General features: G+C 39.2%; 1 protein-coding gene across 2 annotated transcripts in view; it reads left to right on the top strand.

The window, feature by feature from the left end:
- Nup214 (nuclear pore complex protein Nup214) overlaps positions 1–23,485 on the top strand; it is a 58,911-nt gene that overhangs the window by 21,893 nt on the left and 13,533 nt on the right. For both annotated transcript variants that reach the window (XM_068352725.1, XM_068352724.1), the window contains exons 6-14: positions 740–860; positions 3,039–3,238; positions 4,146–4,380; positions 4,839–5,415; positions 8,812–8,999; positions 11,132–11,293; positions 14,986–15,150; positions 17,422–17,568; positions 18,702–21,818. In XM_068352725.1, the coding sequence (XP_068208826.1) occupies positions 740–860; positions 3,039–3,238; positions 4,146–4,380; positions 4,839–5,415; positions 8,812–8,999; positions 11,132–11,293; positions 14,986–15,150; positions 17,422–17,568; positions 18,702–21,818 (4,912 nt within the window). The remainder of the gene's footprint in view (positions 1–739; positions 861–3,038; positions 3,239–4,145; positions 4,381–4,838; positions 5,416–8,811; positions 9,000–11,131; positions 11,294–14,985; positions 15,151–17,421; positions 17,569–18,701; positions 21,819–23,485) is intronic.

Raw genomic sequence — 23,485 nt, 5'->3', positions numbered from 1 at the left:
AGGAACAAATTATAAATATTCAAGCAATTAGTATTTTTCTTAGTTACACATACATACATATACCAAGGCACTTCCCCCAATTTTGGGGGTAGCCTACATCAAACAAATGAAACAAAAAAGGGGACCTCTTCTCTCTATGTTCCTCCCAGCCTGACAAGGGACTCAACAGAGTTCGGCTGGTACAAACCTGAATTCTTGATCCAGTTTCCCTCCTCAACCATCTCTCAGTTGTGGGTCAGAGGTCAAAAGGGAGACTGGAGAGGGCCAGGGCTCCAGGCCTTGCACCCTCACCAATTGGATAACCGCTTGTCATTCAACTTTAACAATTGATTCCAGCTTGTACTGAAGTATTTCAAACTCCCTCGACAGAGGAACATACAGAGAACTGAAATCCATCGTAAAGAGGCTCCGCATGGAGAAGACTCCCATTTATGATGCCACAAACCGAAGATGGTAGTTCTACTGGTACCCAAAAGAGGACCATCAGCAAATCTGGATACCCCTGGTATGTCCCACTTGGGAGCTGCCAGGGTATCCTGAGCCTCATATTGTCAACAGACTATTGAGCAATTGGTAAACCAGATAAAATATCAGAAAGGACTCGGGGAAATACAAATTACTTTAAAATTTGTCATTTTATTTTGAAATCTAAAGTTCATATTTCTAATGATTTATATCCTTAAGAGGAACTTATTGGTGTTTCTTTCTCCCAGGAAATCATTATTGATTTTTTTTTCAGTATTGATGTATGTGAATGCCCCCAAAGCGCAAGAACCTAAGTTTATCAGCTATGATTATATCTGCAATCAAAATGAGGGGACAAGACCATCTACCTTCTACCAGTTATTATTGCATGAGTGGTATGTTTCTTTTAGTAATTTATAGTTTAGCAAGTCTCATTGTGATTCAACAGATACCAGAGTTGTAGAACAATCGTCACTTCAAGTAAGTTAATAAAGCAAAAAAGTATGAAGTAAAGAAGATATTATACACTATATATACTGATCTTGAAAAAGCTTTTTGACACATTGTGTTTATTGTTAATTACTGTACCATGACCTAAATACTGTACCATAAGTTAGTAAGATTACCCATCTGTAACTCAATAAATATAGTGACTAAAGTTGTAGGTGTATCAGGGAAGTTTTATATCATAAATGTTGGTCTCCACCAAGGTTCAACACTGAACCCCTTTGCCATTCACTGTAACAATGGACTAGACTACAAAGGACTGCAGAAATTATTAAAAGGTAGAAGAATTCAATGCTGAGGAGAGAACTGAAATCAACATAAGACAAGCAAAGCTAAAAGGCAGCAAATGGAAAAGTATAGTTAGGAAATTAACTATGATTATTATGGGGAAAGTTTCTTATTGAACTCTATACTGTATCAAATGTTTTAGTTCAGGTTACAGTAAGTGCTCTGAGTTACAAATCTACATTGTTAGAGATTTTGTTACTCAGAATATATAGGAAGGCCAAGGTTTGGGTGGATGGATGGTGTGAAGAAAGCTCTGGGTGATAGGAGGATAGATGTGAGAGAGGCAAGAGAGCGTGCTAGAAATAGGAATGAATGGCGAGCGATTGTGACGCAGTTCCGGTAGGCCCTGCTGCTTCCTCCGGTGACTTAGATGACCGCGGAGGTAGCAGCAGTAGGGGACTCAGCAGTATGAAGCTTCATCTGTGGTGGAAAATGTGGGAGGTTGGGCTGTGGCACCCTAGCAGTACCAGCTGAACTCGGCTGAGTCCCTGGTTAGGCTGGAGGAACGTAGAGAATAGAGGTCCCCTTTTTTGTTTTGTTTCTTGTTAATGTCGGCTACCCCCCAAAATTGGGGGAAGTGCCTTGGTATATGGATAGATGGAGAATATATAGTGAGGGTAAATGGTGAAGAAAATGTACTTAAGAACCTTGTCATGGTAGATGGATTAGTCTTAGAGAATGTTGAGTATTTCTGTCTCCTTCAAGACACTATGGACTGTCTTAGCAGTAAGAAAGATAGTAGCTGTAAGGACAAGACATAAAACATAGCATACTGCAAAGGAAAATTAAGGTCATTTGACTAGGTTTATCACATATGAATGATAAAGATTCATGGTGGGAGTCCAATTAGAAGATCTTATTACAAAGATGAACTAGGTAGAGAATTCATGTGATCCAGAGGTAAGGATAAAAAAAAAAGAATAATTGAGAACTCAAAGATTGAGAAAGGATATGGAAAATGTAATCAATAAAGCAGAGTATATGGAAGTAGCAGGATAAAGACACATATAAAGGTGATAGATAAAGTCCTTTAATAAAAGCTCAGGGGGATTGAGTGCAGGACAGATCAGTGATTTGTAGAAATATCACTACTGTAAAAGTAGTTTTGAACTATGTTTATTACATGAGATTCTTGTAAAGAGGAAGTAGGTGTTGCAGTTTTGACAATGATTTTTAGACCTTTTTGATTGCTATGTAATGCTTTGGTTACAATTTTTGTTATTCATTTGCAATTGCCACAACTTACATGGGACACGGTCGCATGTGCTGCAGCCCATCAACTGGTTAGAAAGAAGTTTCGTGCTGTTTGAGTGCGGTACCATTTTTTTTTATATACCATAGGTATTCCTCATCTTCTTCTTCTTTGCATCTTTTCCCACTTTTATGGGATTAATGTTTCTGGCCAGCATTCTCCATCTACCTCTGTCCCACACCTCATCACCGGTTAATCCCTTTGATCGAAGGTCATCCTTGATACACTCCACCCAACTGCGCTTTGGTCTCCCTCTCCTTCTCGTTCCCTGTACCTCCATTTCCATCACTCTCCTCCCAATACACTGTTCATCTCTCCTCTCATGACATGACCATACCACCTCAGTCTACTTTCTTGGATCTTATTCCTCTGATATATCAAGTTTAATAGCACCTGTTGGGAGGTAATTTATGCACAAGAAACATCACTCTTCAGTATACTGTATAATGTAGCTGTAATATTTTCTTTTGAATGCCAAGTTTTACATATTGTATGATCATAATTGGATTTTTTTTCTTATTTCCAGGAGTATTCTGTGTTTAGCATCCTCAAGAGCTCCTCAGTTGGGTGTTGTAGCCAACATACCGGGTTTGACAACAGGATGGTGTGAGTTAGAGCTAGATGAAGGTAGAAAAGCCGATATGCATTGCATCAATATTACAGAATCAACCTATCCGATGGGTATGGCTATTGACTTCACTTCACAGAAGACCTTCTCACACAAAGGTGATTTTGCGTTGCTTTTAGTTCAGTGACTGGCCAGTTCATTGAGTAACTAATGGTATTGAAGAGCAGTACTTTTGTATATCAGACTAAGCATGTTTACTCTGTTGTATTCAAATAGTAATTAATTCCCTTTAAAGCATGATAATATGACTAATATAAACGTACTTTACAATAGTTACATGTTATAAGACATGAACAGTGGACTTTGAGTGATTTTAGTTGTTCAAATAATTTTTTAGAAATTTTCCTGGCACTTTAAATATATTACTTTGGCTATTCATTTGCCTTCTGTTGAGTTGATATTTTCATGTTGGTTAGAAATACAGTGGTTTAGTGTTTTGCATATTCTTTCAGTACTTCCATTACAGAAAACTTGTAAAAACTGGTCTGTTGGTTATAAGGAATTATTATTTTAATTGATTGTCATAAATGATTCCTTGTTATCCCATAAGATAACATTTGTGTTGAAATAGTCCAATACTAAAGAGATTAGAATAAAAAGATAGCACGTCTCATAATTACTTGTTTTTTTAATATGTACTCAAATTCTCAACATTGTAAATTGAACTTGAGAAAATTTATACAAAGTATTGGGTTATATTACGAGCTATAATTGATTTTATTAATTTATTTATTTATTTTACCCTTTTAATCCCTATTTATTTCACATCTAGATTTTATTGTATGAAAGTGTTACGATTTGTATTAAAGGTTAAAATGATACTAAATGGTGTGAGTGTACAGATATGATAGAATGATTTTCGTTATATAGCGCTGAATGGCCTTTGATGCCCCAGTGCTTGGCTTAATGCCTAAATCCTATATTCAATTCAATTCAACTTTGTAAATTTTTTGAGTTTCAAGTTTGATGCCAATTTATTGACAGACGGATATTCCAATTTTGCAGATGGGACAACCTCTGGCCCTGGTCCTGTGATATACAGCTTGTCTACGGGTGGCGAACTCAACATCTTCCACGTGGTGAACAGTCGTGCGGGAGTCGAAAGCTTAGTCTCACCTGCAGAAGCTCTACCTAAAATGGGACATCGCTCAGCTGAGCAGTATAAGAGTTCAGGGACGCCTTTTTCGTTTTCAAAGCCCGCTATCACCATACCATCCACAACGAAAAGTGCTTTTTCCAGGTACAGTATGTATGTATAGTTACGGATATTACCTTGCCTACGAATTATGCTATTCCCATCTACATTTTATTCATCATCATCATCTCCTATGCCTATTGACACAAAGGGCCTCAGGGGATTCATTGGCTAGATACATCAAAGGATAGTTAAGTTGTATATTTTCTACCATATTACATGTTATAATACTTAATCAAATTCATCTTTTTAGTAAATATTTAGCTTTTAAATATTTCCTTTGGGAGGTTTATTAAATATAAATTTTTAGTATGTATTGAAGGAAAATATATTGCATTTATCTTATTAATTATTTTACTATAGATAGTTTTAAAGGGAACATTCTGTTCATCTTTGCCTAGTAGTTCAAACACAGTACCCAGTGTTACCCCTCTATGGTAGTAAATCTAATTCCATGGATTGTGAATTCAAACTTTAGCTAATTAATTCTCATTTATTTCCAGCACAATCCCTTCTATGCCTCTTGGTGAAAGCACTGTTGAACCCCCCAAGCCTTTGCCTCCAAGTGATGTTGGTACTTCCGCTCCATCCATGTTTGGAAGCTCACTGTTTGGAACGTCAACACAGAACAAGAGTCCTCTTTTGCCAAAGTTCACCACAAAGGCCCCCATGACAGCAGGGCTGGGAGGTGGAATGACTTTGGGGAGCTCATCTCCAGTGCAGTTCAGTAGCGCAACTAGTACCCAAGTGGGACTGTTAGCTCCCAAGGCTTCCGATAACAAAGATGCATTGAAGGTGTCCGCAGGAGCGAGCGGTGATGTCAAACCGATTGGGATGGGCCCCTTGATTGCAACACCTTTGAAGTCACAAACACCATCACCTGCGCCCTCCAGTCCACTACCTAAAGTAGGAGAAAGTCAGCCAGGGAGTAAATCGGCCAGTCCTCTAACGACTGTGACTCCTGCTCCCAGTAAAGAGAAGGAAACTGGTGACAGAGTAATAATGAATGTGATATCTGCGATCATGTCGCAGTTTGAGGAAGAGATTGAAAATCACAATAATACAGAAAGCAACTGTGAGGTGAGTCATCCTTCTGTTTTCAGTATTGTATTTCAAGACTGTAGTCGAAATCAAATTTATAAAGTATTATCTTTGTTGAGGTTAACAAAACATTAGTTTGCATGCGGTTAATAAATTATTTTTTCATTTTAGTGTCACTTTGACCCCAGCTGAACATATTTTTTCATTTTTATTATGCAAACATTTCCTCTGTCCTTGTCCAAACTAAGATTCATACTTCTTTCACTTTACTTTACTTAACTTTACTTTTTTTTAATAGGTATCTTAGGTGACCATTGTTAAACTATCTTGAAATATTGGAAAAAACAGTCCTCATTACTTACATGTATTAAACTAATTTTTATGCCATAATTTGACAAAGTCTAGTATTTGACACTGTTGTTTACTTACAAATATTTTCTACGACATTAACTGTAGATTAGATTATATGATACTTGTGATTCTTAAGCATAGAGCATTAAGTAAACTTGAAAATTCTTTCAACTCTCAAGAAAGATGATGTGCTTGAGACCTTTATTTTGTAAAGTCAGATATCAGACTTGGTCTTGAATTAATAATTGTTTCTTCTTGAGAACAAACCGTCATCCTTCAATACGAGTATGACCTCAGTAAAGATAAAACTAATCTTTTAACCCTTTTACCCCCAGGCTCTTTGGAAATTTCCAACCCTTAACCCCCAAGGGGTTATTTTTTTCCCAGCACATTTTGCAGTATATATTTTTCAAATTGCTCTAACAGCCTTAATTTTTGTCATAGAGAGCACAGGTTGGTCTCATTCTCTTTGAAAATGCCTGTATTTTTTTCAAAAAAATTACCAAAAATATGAAGAAAAAAAAATTTTATAGCATTTTTTTGCAAGGACGTACCGGTACGTCCATGGGGGTAAAGGGATGGGTTTTGTGAAACGTACCAGTACGTCCTTTGGGGGTAAAAGGGTTAACTAGGTACAGTAATTATTAGTAACTGGTAGGTGGAGGGTAGCCCCTCTTACTAGCCAGGTAGAGTAACAGTCACTTTTGACTTTGCCGGGAGTTCAGTACACAAGTACTGCTCTGCTGTCTCTTAATCAGGCAGATTGTTGTGTTCAAGAGAGGTTGATATGCAGTGTTTCCTGATAAATGTAATTATGAGACAGTTTTTAGTTGCTTTTATCCAACATACTTGTTCCTGCCTGTCCCATGTCTATTGTTATTCTATCTGTCAAGTTGGTTTTCCCTAGACATTCCGGGTGTTCCGTTGGAGGAAGAGTTCTGCTGCTGCTGACTGTGAAGGGGAAGGGCTCCTCCTCTCTATCCTTCAGTGTCGTCCGATCCCGGAAAGGTGCTGTAGACGGGCTGCCTAGTCTTGCTGTTGTAGTCTCTCTCCCCATAAGTGTTTCATCATCAACCTGCAGTATTCTGTAGAATTCCACCTTCAGTGATCATACTGTTCACACCTCAGTAAAGTGACCCACAGAAGCATATCAACTTCCTGGAAATCAAAGCAATTCTATTAGCATTGCAAACTTCCCTACAGGGTTTGATGGAACACCTGGTTACATGAAAAAACGATAACTCCACCATTGGGGCTCGAGTCTACAAACAAAGGGGTTCTGTTTCACTGACCCTTTGCAATTAGGCAAGCAGGTATGCACCTGGGTAGCCAACAATATGATGGAGCTGTTGGTAAAGTCCATTCATAGCAACAAAAGAAATGTTCTAGCAGGCATGCTTAAGTACCAGGAGCCCAGAGTAGGACCAATGGGGCTCCCCACATTTGTGAGTGCCAAAAAGGCTTCTTACTCCGTGAATCACCATGGAAGGAACTATTTGCCTACTGATTGATCCAGAACTTCCAGTGTATTACTCTCCAGTTCCAGAACATGTTCCAGTAGACAACTGCAGTGTTTTGGACAACTTCCAACACACCAATTACTTTTGGATCTCATAGCATTCCCGATCTTTTACCGGGTTGACCAATTACGTAAGTGTGTGTTTACGATATCATCCTCAAGATCCCCTGGCGGCTCCCAAGTGACAAACACCAGGGGTATTCAGATTTGCTGATGGTCCTCTTATGAATACCAGTAGAACTACCATCTTCTATTTGTGGCATCGTAGTTGGAATTCCTCTCCGGTCGGAGCCTCTTTACGATGGATTTCAGTTCTCCGTATGTTCCTCTGCCGAGGGAGCTCCTCTCAGTCACTGGGGTAAGATGTTGTCCTGCAGTCTTAAAGCAGATTAGAGACTGAAGAGCTCCGATCCTTCCTCTCTGGAAGATTAGGTTATGCTCAGAAGTAGCTCCAAAAGTTCTTACCTCTCCATGAAGTCGACCCTCTTTTGGAATTTCTCTCAAGTCTTCAAGTCTCTCGAACAATAATGCTAGAACCATTGACTGGACATCAGATAGAATATGACATCATGACTACCCACAAGCCTACGCGGTCTAAGTATTACGAATAGGCATACAGTACCGCATAACATTTGTGATATTACGAGTCATTCTCAAATGGAGGAAGGCCTTTTTCACCTTTGATCAAGAGTTGTGTCAAAGACGCCGAATTTAGCCGTATACAATTCTAAATTAAAGTCCTTCTCCATTTTTTCTTTACAAGCAGGGTCCAGGATTACTCATACTCTACCTACAGGAGATTACCCACAGGTTTCAGGGTAACCTTATCCTCAGTTCTACCCTCCAGCTATTAATAACTACATCTTTAAAAGTTTCAATATCTGTTTCAGCTTCGCTGAAGTTATGCTCCTCTTAAGGCGGGTTTACACAGCCAAACGCGGTTCGACAGACAAGTGTTTGGAGTGATGTTCGAACGTGTGAACGGGGTATTTGGTTGTCGGACGGTTCGAAGAAAGTCTGCTCTCGCCTGACTTTAGTGGGCGGGGCTTGATTGTCCACAAACCTTATGCATTTGTGGCTGACTCCACCTTTTCGAACTGTTTGACAAGCACGTGCAACAACCTAGTTCGGCGAACCGTTTGACCGTGTGAACCCCGCTTTAAAGGACTCAGATTTGTATACTTAACCCTTTTACTCCCAGGCTCTTTGGAAATTTCCAACCCTTAACCCCCAAGGGGTTATTTTTTTCCCAGCACATTTTGCAGTATATTTTTTTCTAAAATTGCTCTAACAGCCTTATTTTTTGTCATAGAGAGGTCAGGTTGGTCTCATTCTCTTGGAAAATACCTGAATTTTCTCAAAAAATTATCAAAAATATGAAAAAAAATTTCTTATAGCATTTTTTTGCAAGGACGTACCGGTACGTCCATGGGGGTAAAGGGATGAGTTTTGTGAAACGTACCAGTACGTCCTTTGGGGGTAAAAGGGTTAGGAAAAATAAAAAAAATTTAAATTATGATTTTTAATAAGTACGAATGAAATTAAATTTTATTTTATTTTGATAGATTGGATCAAAAGAGGAAATGGGAGATATCAGAAGTTCACTCATGGAAGAAAGCTCCTGGATTAAACAGATGGCATCAACAACCTCTGAGCTGTCCAATGAGATTACTCAGCTTCATTATGAAGTCCTCCAAGGCTTCAAGCTCAGAGAAGAAGCTGAGGCTCAGCTCACCAAAAGCAAAAATCCTAGGTAAAGTATTTATAATAACTCAAGGTTTAGTTGCACTTTAGTTGAATAATGTAAATGTTCCATGGTAGTTTGTTTAAGAACTGAGAAAGATTTGTAATGTGCGTAGGTGACAGGCAGAGTTTAAATCCCCTTTCTAAAGTATCCATAATTTTTTTTTGTTAAATAGGATCTACTAGAGACTTACTTTCTGTTGATACTGATGTCAGTCATTTTTTATTGTAATGGGAGAATCTTATTCATGGACTTCATGCTAATTGTATCTGTTTGTTTTCTATTTTTGTATATTTTTTTTATCCTTTAATCAGCTACATCTTATAATTGCATTTATCCTGCAACTCAATCCTTCATACAGCAATTAATTCAGTTCCTGTTCTTGCCAAGTAATTTTAGTAACACAAAAAAGCCTTGAATGCATTATATCAATGGCATGATTTCCAAAACTCCAACCAGACCAGTATTTAAAAATTTATGTTCCAAGTAGTGAGACATTGCTTTGAGCTCAACTGCGGTCACTCCCTTGCAAATTCCACATGAGGCCACCTAAGTTTCAGCTTCTGTTGGGATCTATTTCAAGGGTTTGTGGGTCTAGGAACCAATTGTTTTTGTGCATCATCCAGTTCTTGTTACATCAGGGTGCAGACCCAATTGTTTCTACACTTTTTCTCAAGATTGTTGAGATTTAGAGTATAAACTCCATTGATGAATTGATAGAGTTTGTGATTAAAATCACTACCTTTATGGGAAACTAAAATACCATTCTTTCCTTAAGATATCTGGCCTCCCTGCAATGTCTTTCGCCAGACGCTATGTTCAGTTCTAGTCATTGCAGCTGTCATACTACATTATTGTTTAGTCACTGAGAAAAATTTTCTCGGCTGCTTCTGTTCAATAATCATTTTGGATATATCTGTCCTTATTGGTATTTATGGTTTAATATATTTGCCTTAGTTAAGGATTATCTTTAGTGTCTCCAAAAGTAGAATCTGATAAAGTACATATCAAAGACACCTTGTTAATGAACATAAGTAATTTTGTTATTAACAAACCCCTTGCTGCGCGGACGAGTTTACAGTATTTGATGCAGGATTGCTCTTTTTACCAAAGCTCAGCTGGAATGTGAGGTTATTAAGGTGTAGGATAGGCATGGTAACAATGGAGAAGTTTAATGTTATTACCTCCGCCATCAAAGTTGGAAGGAAGTTATGTTTTTGCCCCCGTTTGTGTTTGTCTTAGTTTATGAACAGCTTCTTAGCCATAATTTCAATTGTAGAGTGATGAAACTTGCAGGGATTAACTGTTATGTAAAAATCTGGTAATGATTAAATTTTGGAAGGTCAAGGTCACGATCAAGCAAAATGTCCAATTCACGTAATCACCCATAAGTTTGGACATCGTTGTCAGGAGATTTCAAACTTGGTTCATATTTGTGTGAATGAAAATCCACACCAGTTAATACATATCAAGGTCAAGGTCGAAACATAAGCTGCCGTGGTGGTCTGCGCTCTACTGAGTTCCCCTCTAGTTTCCAGTGTAATCCCAGAGTATTTCTAAAGATGTCCCTCTAAACGGGGCACTTAATTCCGGAATTCAGAGAATATGGAACAACACTAAATCTTAAACATTTATTATGTGATGAGTCGATTTTAATCCAACAATAGTTATGCAATCTTTGAAAAAATCATGTTGGGAAACTAGTCAAATCTTCTTTTTCTTTTTATACAATTGTTAAATGCAGTACAGTGCCTTATATAGAAAAAAAATGTTGTTTATGAAAAAAATTCTGAGAAATTTATCAAGAACAAAACTATTGAGTCAGCATTGTAAGAGTGCAGAATATTGACTCTGTATTGTAATAAGACCGCGGAGGTAGCAGCAGTAGGGGATTTAGCGTTATGAAGCTTCATCCGTGGTGGATAATGGGGGAGGGTGGGCTGTGGCACCCTAGCAGTACCAGCCAAACTCGATTGAGTCCCTTGTCAGGCTGGGAGGAACGTAGAGAGTAGAGGTCCCCTTTTTTGTTTCATTTCTTTGATGTTGGGTACTCCCCAAAATTGGGGGAAATGCCTTGGCATATGTATGTATGTATTGTAATAAGATAAACCGATTTATTGATAATATTTACTCTTTTTCAGGCTTTTGTCATCTCTTCAGGCAAGGCAACTGGATCCCCACAGTCAAAAAACTCTGGAAGGTATTAGGTCAAAATACCAGTACCTCCAGAGTCAGTTGGAAGAGGTCAATACAAGATTACATTTGGATTGGATTACATATACTAATGCCATGAAGAACAAAAAGTAAGTACTGTATGGTGTTTTATTAAAGGTTTCATACTTTTAACCCTTTTACCCCCAAAGGACGTACTGGTACGTTTCACAAAAGCCATCCCTTTACCACCATGGACGTACCGGTACGTCCTTGCAAAAAAATGCTATAAAAATTTTTTTTTTCATATTTTTTATAATTTTTTTTGAGAAAATTCAGGCATTTTCCAAGAGAATGAGACCAACCTGACCTCTCTATGAAAAAAATTAAGGCTGTTAGAGCAATTTAAAAAAAATATACTGCAAAATGTGCTAGGGAAAAAATAACCCCCTGGGGGTTAAGGGTTGGAAATTTCCAAATAGCCTGGGGGTAAAAGGGTTAATAAATGTAGATAGAATGTATGGATAGAACTAGTTATATCAAACAGTTTTTTTTATGTTGATAGCCAAAGTTAGTGCCTTCCTAAAATTAATACGTACTTGGTTGGATGTTTTTAAGTGTAGTGAAGTATTAATTTTTCATTTAGGGTATATTCTAGCATAGATATAGTTAGACTTATAATAAAGTTAAATCTAACTTATAAAGGTGAAGCACATCTTGTCCATTCCTTTATGTTTCTTCCCTCATGGATGTCAATTTCTTTTATTTAACCTTCATTTTTTTATTTTCTGTTAAAAAAAAAAAAAAAACTGGTTATCCTGGTAAGTCAAGAGATTTAACTATGTACTGTAGTAGAGATAATGGTAATTTAATTCTTACTTTAAATGATGGAACAATTCTTAAAGAAATTTGTGATTTTGAGGTACTGTATACAGTATTTTAGATAAGTTTTCCAAGGTTAGCTTTCATAAAAAACTTGTAAATCATGCAGTGCTCTGAAGGTGTCTGTGTCTGCCCTCTTAGCTGACCAATCGCACTCGGTCATCTATCATCTTTTTTTCACATGTTACTATACTGTGACGCAGTTCCGGTAGGCCCTGCTGCTTCCTCCGATGCCTTAGATGACCGCGGAGGTAGCAGCAGTAGGGGATTCAGCATTATGAAGCTTCATCTGTGGTGGATAATGTGGGAGGGTGGGCTGTGGCACCCTAGCCGTACCAGCTGAACTCGGTTGAGTCCCTTGTTAGGCTGGGAGGAACGTAGAGAGTAGAGTTCCCCGTTTTTGTTTTGTTTCATTTGTTGATGTTGGCTCCCCCCAAAAATTGGGGGAAGTGCCTTGGTATATGTATGTACTATACTGTAATTACTATTCTACCACATGTGATAATTCCTATTGTTTCAATTACCCTCACAGAGAACCAGGTATCCATGGAGAGATTTTTTCTCCCCCATGGCCTGCATCCCCTTTTTTATGGTATGCAGTTGCAGTTTAGGTCTGGGAGAAGATCTGCATGTTGCGAGTGATTTATATTTTAGGGAATCCTCATCACCTTATCTTTTACTTTAAATAAGAAGCTTTATTTGTGGTGGAAAGCATGGGAGAGGAATGATGAGAAGAAAAATACAATTTTTTTTTTTTTTTTTTTTTGTGGGGGCGGGGGGAAGTGCCATTGTAGATAGATAAAGGATGAGTGCTGTCATCTGCTACATTTATCATTCCAAGTGATATTCTATAGCAATATTAGACTCTCCCAACCCAGGACATTCTCTGATAGGTCCAAAGCATAAGGGGCACTGTATATGAATTATAAAGTTTTTAAAGGATTGCTTTTACTTACCAGTGTGTCTGTCTTATAAACTCATCTCCTTGTCTATGAGAAACAGATTATGATGTACTTGTATATGGGTCCTGCTAATCTGGTCTCCAGTTCTGAGGTGTTTTAGCAGCCAAATCCTTTCAACATAAACAAAAATTTTCCCTAATTGTAATGAGGAATGGTAATGGAATGTGTAATTCTTTCAAAACAATTTTTTGTTATACAAACCCTTACTTGTTATGAAGTTCCTGCTTCCAAACACCAATATTTTTCACAGTTTACGGTTCAAGTTACAGGGATATCGAGTCAAATACTGTAACTGCTAGAGGCTGAATTTTACTGATACGTGCAAGTTATTGTTTTTCCAGTTAATTTTTATATTGGGTACATATTTTCTCTTCAAGAGGGACCGAAGGTTGTTTGACAATTATGTGAATAATCCATCCATCCATATACCAAGGCACTTCCCCCAATTTTGGGGGGTAGCCGACACCAACAATGAAACAAAACAAAAAGGGGACCTCTACTCTCTAATGGGTTAGCATAATTTTTTAACAACATATATCTTACCAAATTTTGTAAGCTGGTGAAAGTACAGCATCATTTTTTTATCATGAATGCTTTCGAATCTTAATGTGTACCTTTCCTATAAAAGCTAGGGGATTCAACCTACTTTAGACTTACGTTATTCTTGATATTTCTATAATTTATAAGAAATAGAATATTAAGATTTTTATATATTGTGTAATAGTCAATATACCATGATCTTCCACTGTCTTTGGGTAGAGTTCTCTTACTTGGGGGTACACTTAGGCACACTTCTATCTTGTTTCTCTTCCTCTTGCTTGGTTGAAGTTTTTATAGGTTATATATGAAAGATCTATTCTAATGTTGATACTGTTCTTGAAATATTTTATTTTAGTTGTTTATTGTTTCTCTTGTAGTTTTATTCATTTCCTAGTTTCCTTTCTTCACTGGGCTATTTTTCCTTGTAGGAACCCCTTTTTCACTCAAGGGGTTAACTACTGCACTGTAATTGTCCAGTGGCTACTTTCCTCTTGGTAAGGGTAGAAGAGACTCTTTAGCTTTGGTAAGCAGTTCTTTTAGGAAAAGGACACTCCAAAATCAAACCATTGTTCTCTGGTCTTGGGTAGGACCATAGCCTCTGCACCATGATCTTCCACTATCTTGGGTTAGAGTTCTCTTGCCTAAGGGTACACTCGTGCATACTGATTTATTTAATTTCTCTTAATTTTGTTTTGTTAGTTTTTATAGTTTATATAGGAGATATTTATTTTAATGTTATTCTAAAATATTTATTTTTTCCTTGTTACCTTTCCTCACTGGGCTATTTTCCCTGTTGGAGCCCCTGGGCTTATAGCATTCTGCTTTTCCAACTAGGGTTGTAGCTTAGCTAATAATAACAGTAATCCTTCAAGGGCATATAGTATCCTGCTTTTCAAACTAGGCTTGTAGCTTGGCTTGTAATCCATCCATATACCAAGGCACTTCCCCCAATTTTGGGGGGTAGCCGACACCAACAATGAAACAAAAAAAAAAGGGGACCTCTACTCTATGTTCCTTCAGCCTAATCAGGGACTCACCTGAGTTCAGCTGGTACTGCTAGGGTGCCACAGCCCAACCTCCCACATTTCCACCACAGATGAAGCTTCCTAATGCTGACTCCCCTACTGCTGCTACCTCCGCGGTCATCTAAGGCACTGGAGGAAGCAGCAGGGCCTACCGGAACTGCGTCACAATCGCTCGCCATTCATTCCTATTTCTAGCACGCTCTCTTGCCTCTCTCACATCTATCCTCCTATCACCCAGAGCTTTCTTCACACCATCCATCCACCCAAACCTTGGCCTTCCTCTTGTACTTCTCCCATCAACTCTTGCTCGTAATAATAATAATATTAATAGGACTTATACCATAGTTTGATTTATTATGTGTAGTAATAATAACAGGACTTCCACTATAACTTGAATTACTGTACTATGTGTGTAATTATCAGGTCTTTCTACAGGAAGCGGGACTTGCCAGTATCTGAAACGGTTTACCATGCCTTGATGAAGTGCCACACGCTAAGGACTAGACAGGAACGGGAAGTGGATTTACTATGCGATCGGTTAAAGGCTTTGGATGTTGACAGCCTAAGCAGAAATCTTCGTATCAGCCACCAGCATAAAAAGTGAGTTTTTAACTTTTATGAGATTCACTTACTGTCATAGCTCCAAATAGTAAATATTACAATTTTATTTTATTTTATGTTTTAGTTTTTCTAGTATTTTTAAATGCAACCAGGAGAAAATCTCTGCATAATTTTCTCAGTGGGAAGATAAAAGTTTTGGGTGCAAGTTTTCAAGGTTCATAGCCTGGATAATATTTATCTAATGGCATTTCCAGCTCATTTAATTGATAAAAGTTCATTAGTTTTTGTCCATTGTAACTTTTTTCCTTGTTAGGCTGTTATATGTAGTTTGAGAAATAAACTGCAGTACTACCTTGCCATACTTCTCGTTGTGTTATTTAAACTTGCTAATATTTCTCATAAATATTTTCCGTTTATTTTTTTGCTGTTGTGCGATTACAGTATTGTGTAGTGTTCATTTTCCTGTGCTGGTGTTAACGTAGCTTATGTCTGTCTCATAGTTCAAAGTTTTAGTGATAGTTTAATGTAGTTTGCATCTTTTAGTGAAAGTTTTTTTTTATTTTTTAACAGAGCTATACTTTATCTCAGACAAGTGTAATGATCTTGTGATAGTGGGTGTTATGGCAAAAAAAAAAGGCTCAATTTAGGCTCTGTATCCATCTTATGAGAACTTTTTATATGCGGTGCCTATGTAGTTTTGCCGGCGCCGGCAGAAGAGGGCAATGCCTGTCGGGCAGGCAACAAGGCGGGCCTTGACATAACAAGAACCCGGCAGCCCGATGCAACCAACATCGGAGAAGCCGCCTGTCTCATATGTCTTGAGCCGCAGTGAAAACGATGTGGGCCAAGTGTGTGTGCGTGGCCGTTGCAAAGCCACAACCACCCAAAACAATATACTCAGCTACTGGCATTCTGTCGTTTCCTCCACCCCTCTTCAACTCTAGATAGGAGGCTGATGGCTAACGACGGAACCCAATACTCGGACACGAGTGGGCGCCGCCGACGACGACGATGTAGCTTTAAACTTAGTCTAGAAATCAAAGTGACTTCGATGAGTCTTCTGAGAAGCCTTAAGTAACTTCTCTTATCTCATATTTGAAATTTCTTTTGGGGGGTATAGACTCCCACTTTGTAACATATTTTTTTATCTGAAGTAGATGGCCGCTATAAAATGTACGTGTACAACTTTTTGGCCTTTGTAATAATGTTTTTTAATGCTTATATCAACTCAAAGATTGAAGCATACCCTACAGTTATCACTCTGTGGGGGCTTATTTAAGCCCACATCGTACAGGAAGGTATGGAAAAAGGAGAGCATTGGGCTCCAAGGAAACACCATGTTTTTCTTAAAACCTCTTGATTTTATTAGAACAACTAAACTCTTAAGTAAATATAATGAGACTTACATTAACCCTTTTACCCCCAGGCTCTTTGGAAATTTCCAACCCTTAACCCCCAAGGGGTTATTTTTTTCCCAGCACATTTTGCAGTATATTTTTTTAAAATTGCTCTAACAGCCTTAATTTTCGTCATAGAGAGGTCAGGTTGGTCTCATTCTCTTGGAAAATGCCTGAATTTTAAAAAAAAATTATCAAAAATATGAAAAATATTTTTATAGCATTTTTTTGCAAGGACGTACCGGTACGTCCATGGGGGTAAAGGGATGAGTTTTGTGAAACGTACCAGTTCGTCCTTTGGGGGTAAAAGGGTTAAGCAAAAATAGTTATAAAACTCATACTCATAAATATGATGACTTTTAAATATCAAATACTAAATTAATTGTACTTCAATATACACTTCAAGTAAGAGAAACAGAATTAAATATAAAACCAAGAAAACTAAAAAAAAAAAAAAAAAAAAAAACATTGGAACATGAGTTATAAAAGAAAATGGTGGTGCTATTTCAGACACACTATAAGGAAACTCCTTTCAAGTGAATAAGCAGAAGACACCTTTCTAAAGTCAACACATTCAATAGTCCGAGGCTATAACAACTCTATTCCTTCTCAGCTTGCAGTGAGATCTGAGCAGTGGGTTTATCATGAACCAGAGTCCTTTTTAATAGAGTTGATATTGTTCATAAAAACTCATAAATGTTTATAAAAAAGTTTCCTTCACTGTCCTACATTTTCACTGTCATAGGTATAGTGGAGAATGAACCAGATTATTATGTTTGTTTTAAGAAATAAAGTTTTTTTTTTCAATTTTCACTGTCGTAGGTATAGTGGAGAATGAACCAGATTATTATGTTTGTTTTAAGAAATAAAGTTTTTTTTCAATTTTATTAATTTCTCTTCTATTTTTTATCAGTGATGATGCTCTGGCAAGCCTTGAAAAGAGCTTGAATGAAGTAAAAGTGTCCCCCTCAACGTATATTTCTCCAATCAAAATGTTGCCACAAGGAAAACAAGAAAAGCTCAGGAAGATTTTATCTCAAAGAAATACAATTCCTATCAGGTGAGTCAAAAAGAGGTACAGTATATAAAACGACTTTATTCAAATCTCTTGAATTAGGTATTAGATATTTTGTAATTAAAGATAACTCAAATGGTTAATTGCGAAATCAAATTAGGATTATGTTCACTTTTTTATAAAATTTTGTAACTTTGAATGTTGTAGTTTTAAATTTGTCTCTTCGGGTTTCATCTGACCGCTACCATATAGTTGTTGGGTTACTAACTGAAGAACTGGATTCACTATCTTTCCAGGTTAAAGTCGTGTCTGTTATTACTTGCAAAGATTATGGTTATTACATATTATTATGAATGTATATTATCAAACCCACTGCACTACATTTATAGGCTATTATACATCACATACATATACCAAAGGCACTTCCCCCAATTTTGGGGGATAGCCGACAACAACAAGAAACAAAACAAAAAGGGGACCTCTACTCTCTACGTTCCTCCAGCCTAACCAGGGACTCAGCCGAGTTCAGCTGGTACTGCTAGGGTGCCACAGCCCAACCTCCCACATTTTCACCACAGATGAAGCTTCATACTGCTGAGTCCCCTACTGCTGCTACCTCCGCGGTCATCTAAGGCACCGGAGGAAGCAGCAGGGCCTACCGGAACTGCGTCACAATCGCTCGCCATTCATTCCTATTTCTAGCACGCTCTCTTGCCTCTCTCACATCTATCCTCCTATCACCCAGAGCTTTCTTCACACCATCCATCCACCCAAACCTTGGCCTTCCTCTTGTACTTCTCCCATCAACTCTTGCATTCATCACCTTCTTTAGCAGACAGCCATTTTCCATTCTCTCAACCATAGGCTATTATGGATGTTACAAAAGATGAGTTTGTAGATGAGAAGTAAAAATTTAAACAAAGTAAAGTTAGCAAAATTGACAGCTTAGTAGGATGAGGTTAAAGAGAGGGAAGGAAACTAATAGACAGAAAGCAATGCAGCTAGTGCCGAAGAGGCTCTGGGAAGAACGTTTAGAACTCTTTTATTTACTGTACATAACATTTTGATGAATAAGCTAGTTGTCGCATTCCCTTTTTCCCTTTCAGATAAGGGTGGGTTCCAAACAAAACTTATCATTATCACTTATTTATTTTTAATACTTTTTTGTTTTTTTTCAGGAAATGCGCTTCCTCACCGAAGACAGATTTGACAGACTTGTCAGGATACATTAATACATCAAGAAAAAATAGTAATCAGGAGAATTCAACATTTCAAGGACACACTTCATTTTCTATCCATGCTGAGACATCATTTGGACCTCAGACCTTTTCTACACCTAACCGTAACAGTAAAGCCGCTGAAAATGCTTCACCAGCAGCTGTAACCAAGCCTTCTAACACACTATTTAGACCAGGCTTTGGATTATTAGCAAATACTCCAGCCAAAACTGAAGAGGTATCCAAAAATGAAAATAAGTTTCCTGCTCTCAACACTTTCTCAAACAAAAGTTTAATCTCAAATGGAGGCAGCAAGGCAGGTAGAGATTCACCTGCGGGTTCCATTACGTTGGGCATTGCAAAACCAGTCTATGAAGAAATTACCCCACCACAAACTCCAGATAACAAAGCTGAACCGGAAGTGAAGTCTGCCAGCCCACTTCTGGCGCTGACGTCTCTCGTTTCCAAAGTCCCCACGACCACAGTTGCTGCTGCAGATACTGTACCATTAACCTCTGTTTCGGATACAAAATCAGGATTTGCTAAAATGCTAATAACGTCCCCTTTCAGTAGTGTAGGAGGAACTACAAACCCCATGACATTTGCATTCAATCCTCCTGCATCTCAGTCACCCGTTGAAACCACAGTGCCAAAACCTACTCTTCCCCAGTTTACCAATTCCAACCTGTCTGTTGGTCAGTTGTTAACGGCTCCAACCGTAACGTCCGCTCCATCTGCCAGTGCAGCGGGCTCTAATGTGGCTGTCACAAGCACATCTTCACCATTTGTAAGTCGGCCTGGGAGTATGTTTTCCTTCAAAGGTGCTGCATCCGGTGATTCGGCAGGCAGTGGGTTGTTTACATTGAAATTACCAGCAACAAGCTCATTTTCAGCTGGTAGTTCGACCACTGCTAGTGACCTAACGTTGAAATCGTCTTTCACTGCCGTCTCATCATCAGGAACATCATCTCTATTTGGCGGTGCTCTGGCGAATCAACTAAATTCAAGTTCTATGTCAACCCAATCGCCTGTTTCTACTCCATCATTCAGTGCCTCAACGATGAGGTCCACCATAACTGAACCCGCAGCTTCTCCTGCTGATGCTCTACCAGAGACTTCAAAATTCTCTAAGGAAAGTAGTGAGGGAAGTTCTACTAGTGAATCATCTTCAGACTCTAGCCCAACGCCAACAACATCAGCTGAAGAAGCATCTGGGTCTGAAAATTCTGTAGTTTCCAAAGTGCTAGTTACTCCGTCAGTTACCACATCTACGTCGTTGTTTTCGTCATTAAAGCCGTTGGAAGGAGAGAGCAAAACTGATTCGTCTAAAAGTACCCTATTAAATGTCCTTAGCACATCTGGGATACCCACAAGTGGCACTTTATCCCAAAGCACTGCAAATAGTGGAAGTTTATTTGGAGGTAAAAGTTTGTCAGTAGCATTTGGTACCACCAGTGTCGCATCCAGTTCTGGTACAACCCCGCAGGCCGGCAGTTTGTTTGGCACTAACTCTGGCACATCGGCTAGTAGTTTTGGAGCAGCTAGTAAAACTGAAAGTGGGAGTATATTTGGAGGGGCTAAAACATCTGAAAGCACAGGTATATTTGGAACAGCAAAGCCTAGTGATAGTGGGATTATATTTGGCGCAGTAAAAACTTCAGAAGGTGGTGGTGTGTTTGGAACTTCTAAAACTTCAGAAAGTGGAAGCTTATTTGGAGGTAACAAACCATCAGAAAGTGGGAGCTTATTTGGAGCTGTCAAGATATCTGAAAGTGGAAGTGTTTTTTCAGGAGTTAAGACAACCTCAAGTGGTAGTATTTTTGGAATGACTAAACCAGCAGAAGGTGGGAGTTTATTCGGAACAGCTAAACCTGAAGAAGGTGGGAGCGTATTTGGAACAGCCAAACCAGCGGAAGGTGGGAGCGTGTTTGGAACAACCAAACCAGCGGAAGGTGGGAGCGTATTTGGAACAGCCAAACCAGCGGAAGGTGGGAGCGTGTTTGGAACAGCCAAACCAGCGGAAGGTGGGAGCGTGTTTGGAACAGCCAAACCAGCGGAAGGTGGGAGCGTATTTGGAACAGCCAAACCAGCGGAAGGTGGGAGCGTGTTTGGAACAGCCAAACCAGCGGAAGGTGGGAGCGTGTTTGGAACAGCCAAACCAGCGGAAGGTGAGAGCGTATTCGGAACAGCCAAACCAGCGGAAGGTGGGAGCGTATTTGGAACAGCCAAACCAGCGGAAGGTGGGAGCATATTTGGAGCAGCCAAACCAGCAGAAGGTGGAAGTCTATTTGGAGCAGCCAAACCAGCAGAAGGTGGAAGTCTATTTGGTGGTTCTGCATCTTCATCTGGGAGTATATTTGGAGGCACACAGCTGTCAACTGGAAGCATATTGGTAAGCAAATTAACAGCACCCACAACAAGTACAACAACAGAAATGACGTCTGGCACAATCACGACAACAATCGCCGGTAGTTCTACAGGTGCAGTAACGATCACATCATCCACCGGAAGTATATTTGGAGGAGTATCAACTCCAGCTACTGCAGCTGGTGGAAGTGTGTTTGGAGGGGCGCTGTCATCAACACAGAGCGGAACTCTGTTTAATCCATCCGGTACTTCAACAACAGGCTTGAACTTTGGATCATCTGCCCCTTCGTCTTCCTCCGGCTCAACTTTCGGTCAGCCAGCTAGCTTTGGGGGTCAGTCCACTTCTTCAGCATTTGGAACTTTACCTACTGCTACCACAATGTCCGGTTTTACATCTCCTGCCACAAGTTCAAGTGGTTCCCTTTTTGGACAAAAATCAGAGGGAGGTTTTGGACAGACCACACAAAGCTCTTCAACTTCTATATTTGGTGGACAGACTGGTGGATCAGGTTCTATATTTGGGGCCACTACTCAAAATCAAGGTGGTTCCGTATTTAGTCCATCAACTTCACAGGGCACCAGTATCTTTGGCGGGGCAACCACACAAACGTCGGGAACAAGTATGTTTGGCCAGAGTGTGACCAGCTCTGGAGGCACCTCTGGGTTTGGCCAAGCATCTCCTGTGGTGACATCACCGTTTGCTTCAGGAAGGTAATTATAGCATTGTATTATTTTATGTAAACCCAACATTTTGATATTCCATATTTGTGTTTTTTATGAGTTTAAACATCCTAGACATTCTCTTACTTAATCAAAAGAATTTGATTGTGTGCTAGCACCTCAAATTTTCCCCTATTGATCCTAAGTTCCAAATAGGTAAGAACCTCACTTCATATTAGTCTACTTTCCTTCGACCAATCTACAATTATATTCTTAATATTATCAATAATGTTTTACTCTTTTTTTTTACAGAATGCTAATTTATTTTGTTTTGCATTATTCCTAGGAATGCCATTAGTCTTTCCCAAATTAATTGGTTACGCCTCCTATTTTGGCTCTCATCTATGTAAAATGATTAATGTGATTTTCCTAGCAGAGTTCCTGAGGCCAGATAAACTAAATTTGGGATTACTTGTACTGCCCTCAATTAGGTGCCTTGGTCCAATTTCCTAATTCTTGGTTGTTCCGACACTAAATAACAAACCCTTGCTATTTATAGGGATTATATTTTCAGCGAAGGTGGAAGGCTAGCCATAAAACTTTTAGCAAGGTGTAAACTACCCTACCGCTAGTTAGCGGGGGCTTAGTAGGGGTATTTAGCTACCCCGCTCTCACACAGACACACACATTTGTTGTCACATCACTTATTTCTATTGGCTCAGAGAGAGTAGACGTTCGTCTCTCTCTCCTCCCAACTTTTTTTTTATACTGGCCTTTGACTTTTCTGTTTTTTTTCATCTTAAGTTTTTATATACTCTATATTTAAAGATTCATATAATGTTTGTATATACGTAAATATTTCTTCATCTCATGGGTCACCGTCTCACTCTGGTTCGTCTAGCCCGCGTTGGATTCCTTTGATTCCAACCTCTTCAGGGGCAGCCGGATCTTAGGTGGTTCAGCATGAGGTATCTCCCTTTTCTCTGGTCTCTATGGGACCCAGGCAGGAGACAGAAATGAGAAGATGGTTGACAAACAAGAATCAGCCTCGTCGTTGGCAGTGTCGTCTCGTTAGAAGAATCGTTCGCCCATCACACTCGTCTGCAATTCCCGACGGAGATCCTGAGAGAACTCCCTCCACAACATGATCTACTCTAACAACCACAAGTGAAAATTTTTCTTGAAGCCATAGCTTTGCTGCGACTTAACGCCTGGAGACTACCCAGCTCCTTTCAGAGAGTCCCTTTCCGCAATAAGTTGCGAAGAGAATGTCCAGATACCTGCTTAAATTTTCAGCTTCAGTCTACCAGGCCAAGGGTACTGTCTTTAGTGGTTAGTGTCTCCCCTCGATACCACTATTCCAGTAATATCGGAGTTCCTCGTTTACCTTGAAGAGGAAAGCTTCTCTCGGTCTCGGCGATGAAAGGCCACCACTCGTCCTTGAGCCACGCCTTCAGACCGAAAGGAATTAACCTTTCCTCTACGTCGGCATCGCCTCTCTTCATACAGAGTTTCGAGCCTACCTGGCCTCAGTCAGAAGGGAGACCTCCTCCATGAGGCATGGTTTGCGTGCTTCGGTCTCCGAAGGGTTCCCCCTACTACCTAAGACACCAAGCAAGCAGTTGTTCACCTAACCCAATGACAGGTCTTATGGCTAGCCTTCCACCTTCGCTGAAAATATAATCCCTGTAAATATCTACAGGTTTGTATTGTTAGGA

This window comes from Palaemon carinicauda, chromosome 29 (assembly GCF_036898095.1).
Source record: "Palaemon carinicauda isolate YSFRI2023 chromosome 29, ASM3689809v2, whole genome shotgun sequence".
Taxonomy (NCBI): domain Eukaryota; kingdom Metazoa; phylum Arthropoda; class Malacostraca; order Decapoda; family Palaemonidae; genus Palaemon; species Palaemon carinicauda.
The sequence above is the reverse complement of the archived record's forward strand: the minus strand, read 5'-3'. Positions and strand labels throughout refer to the sequence as shown.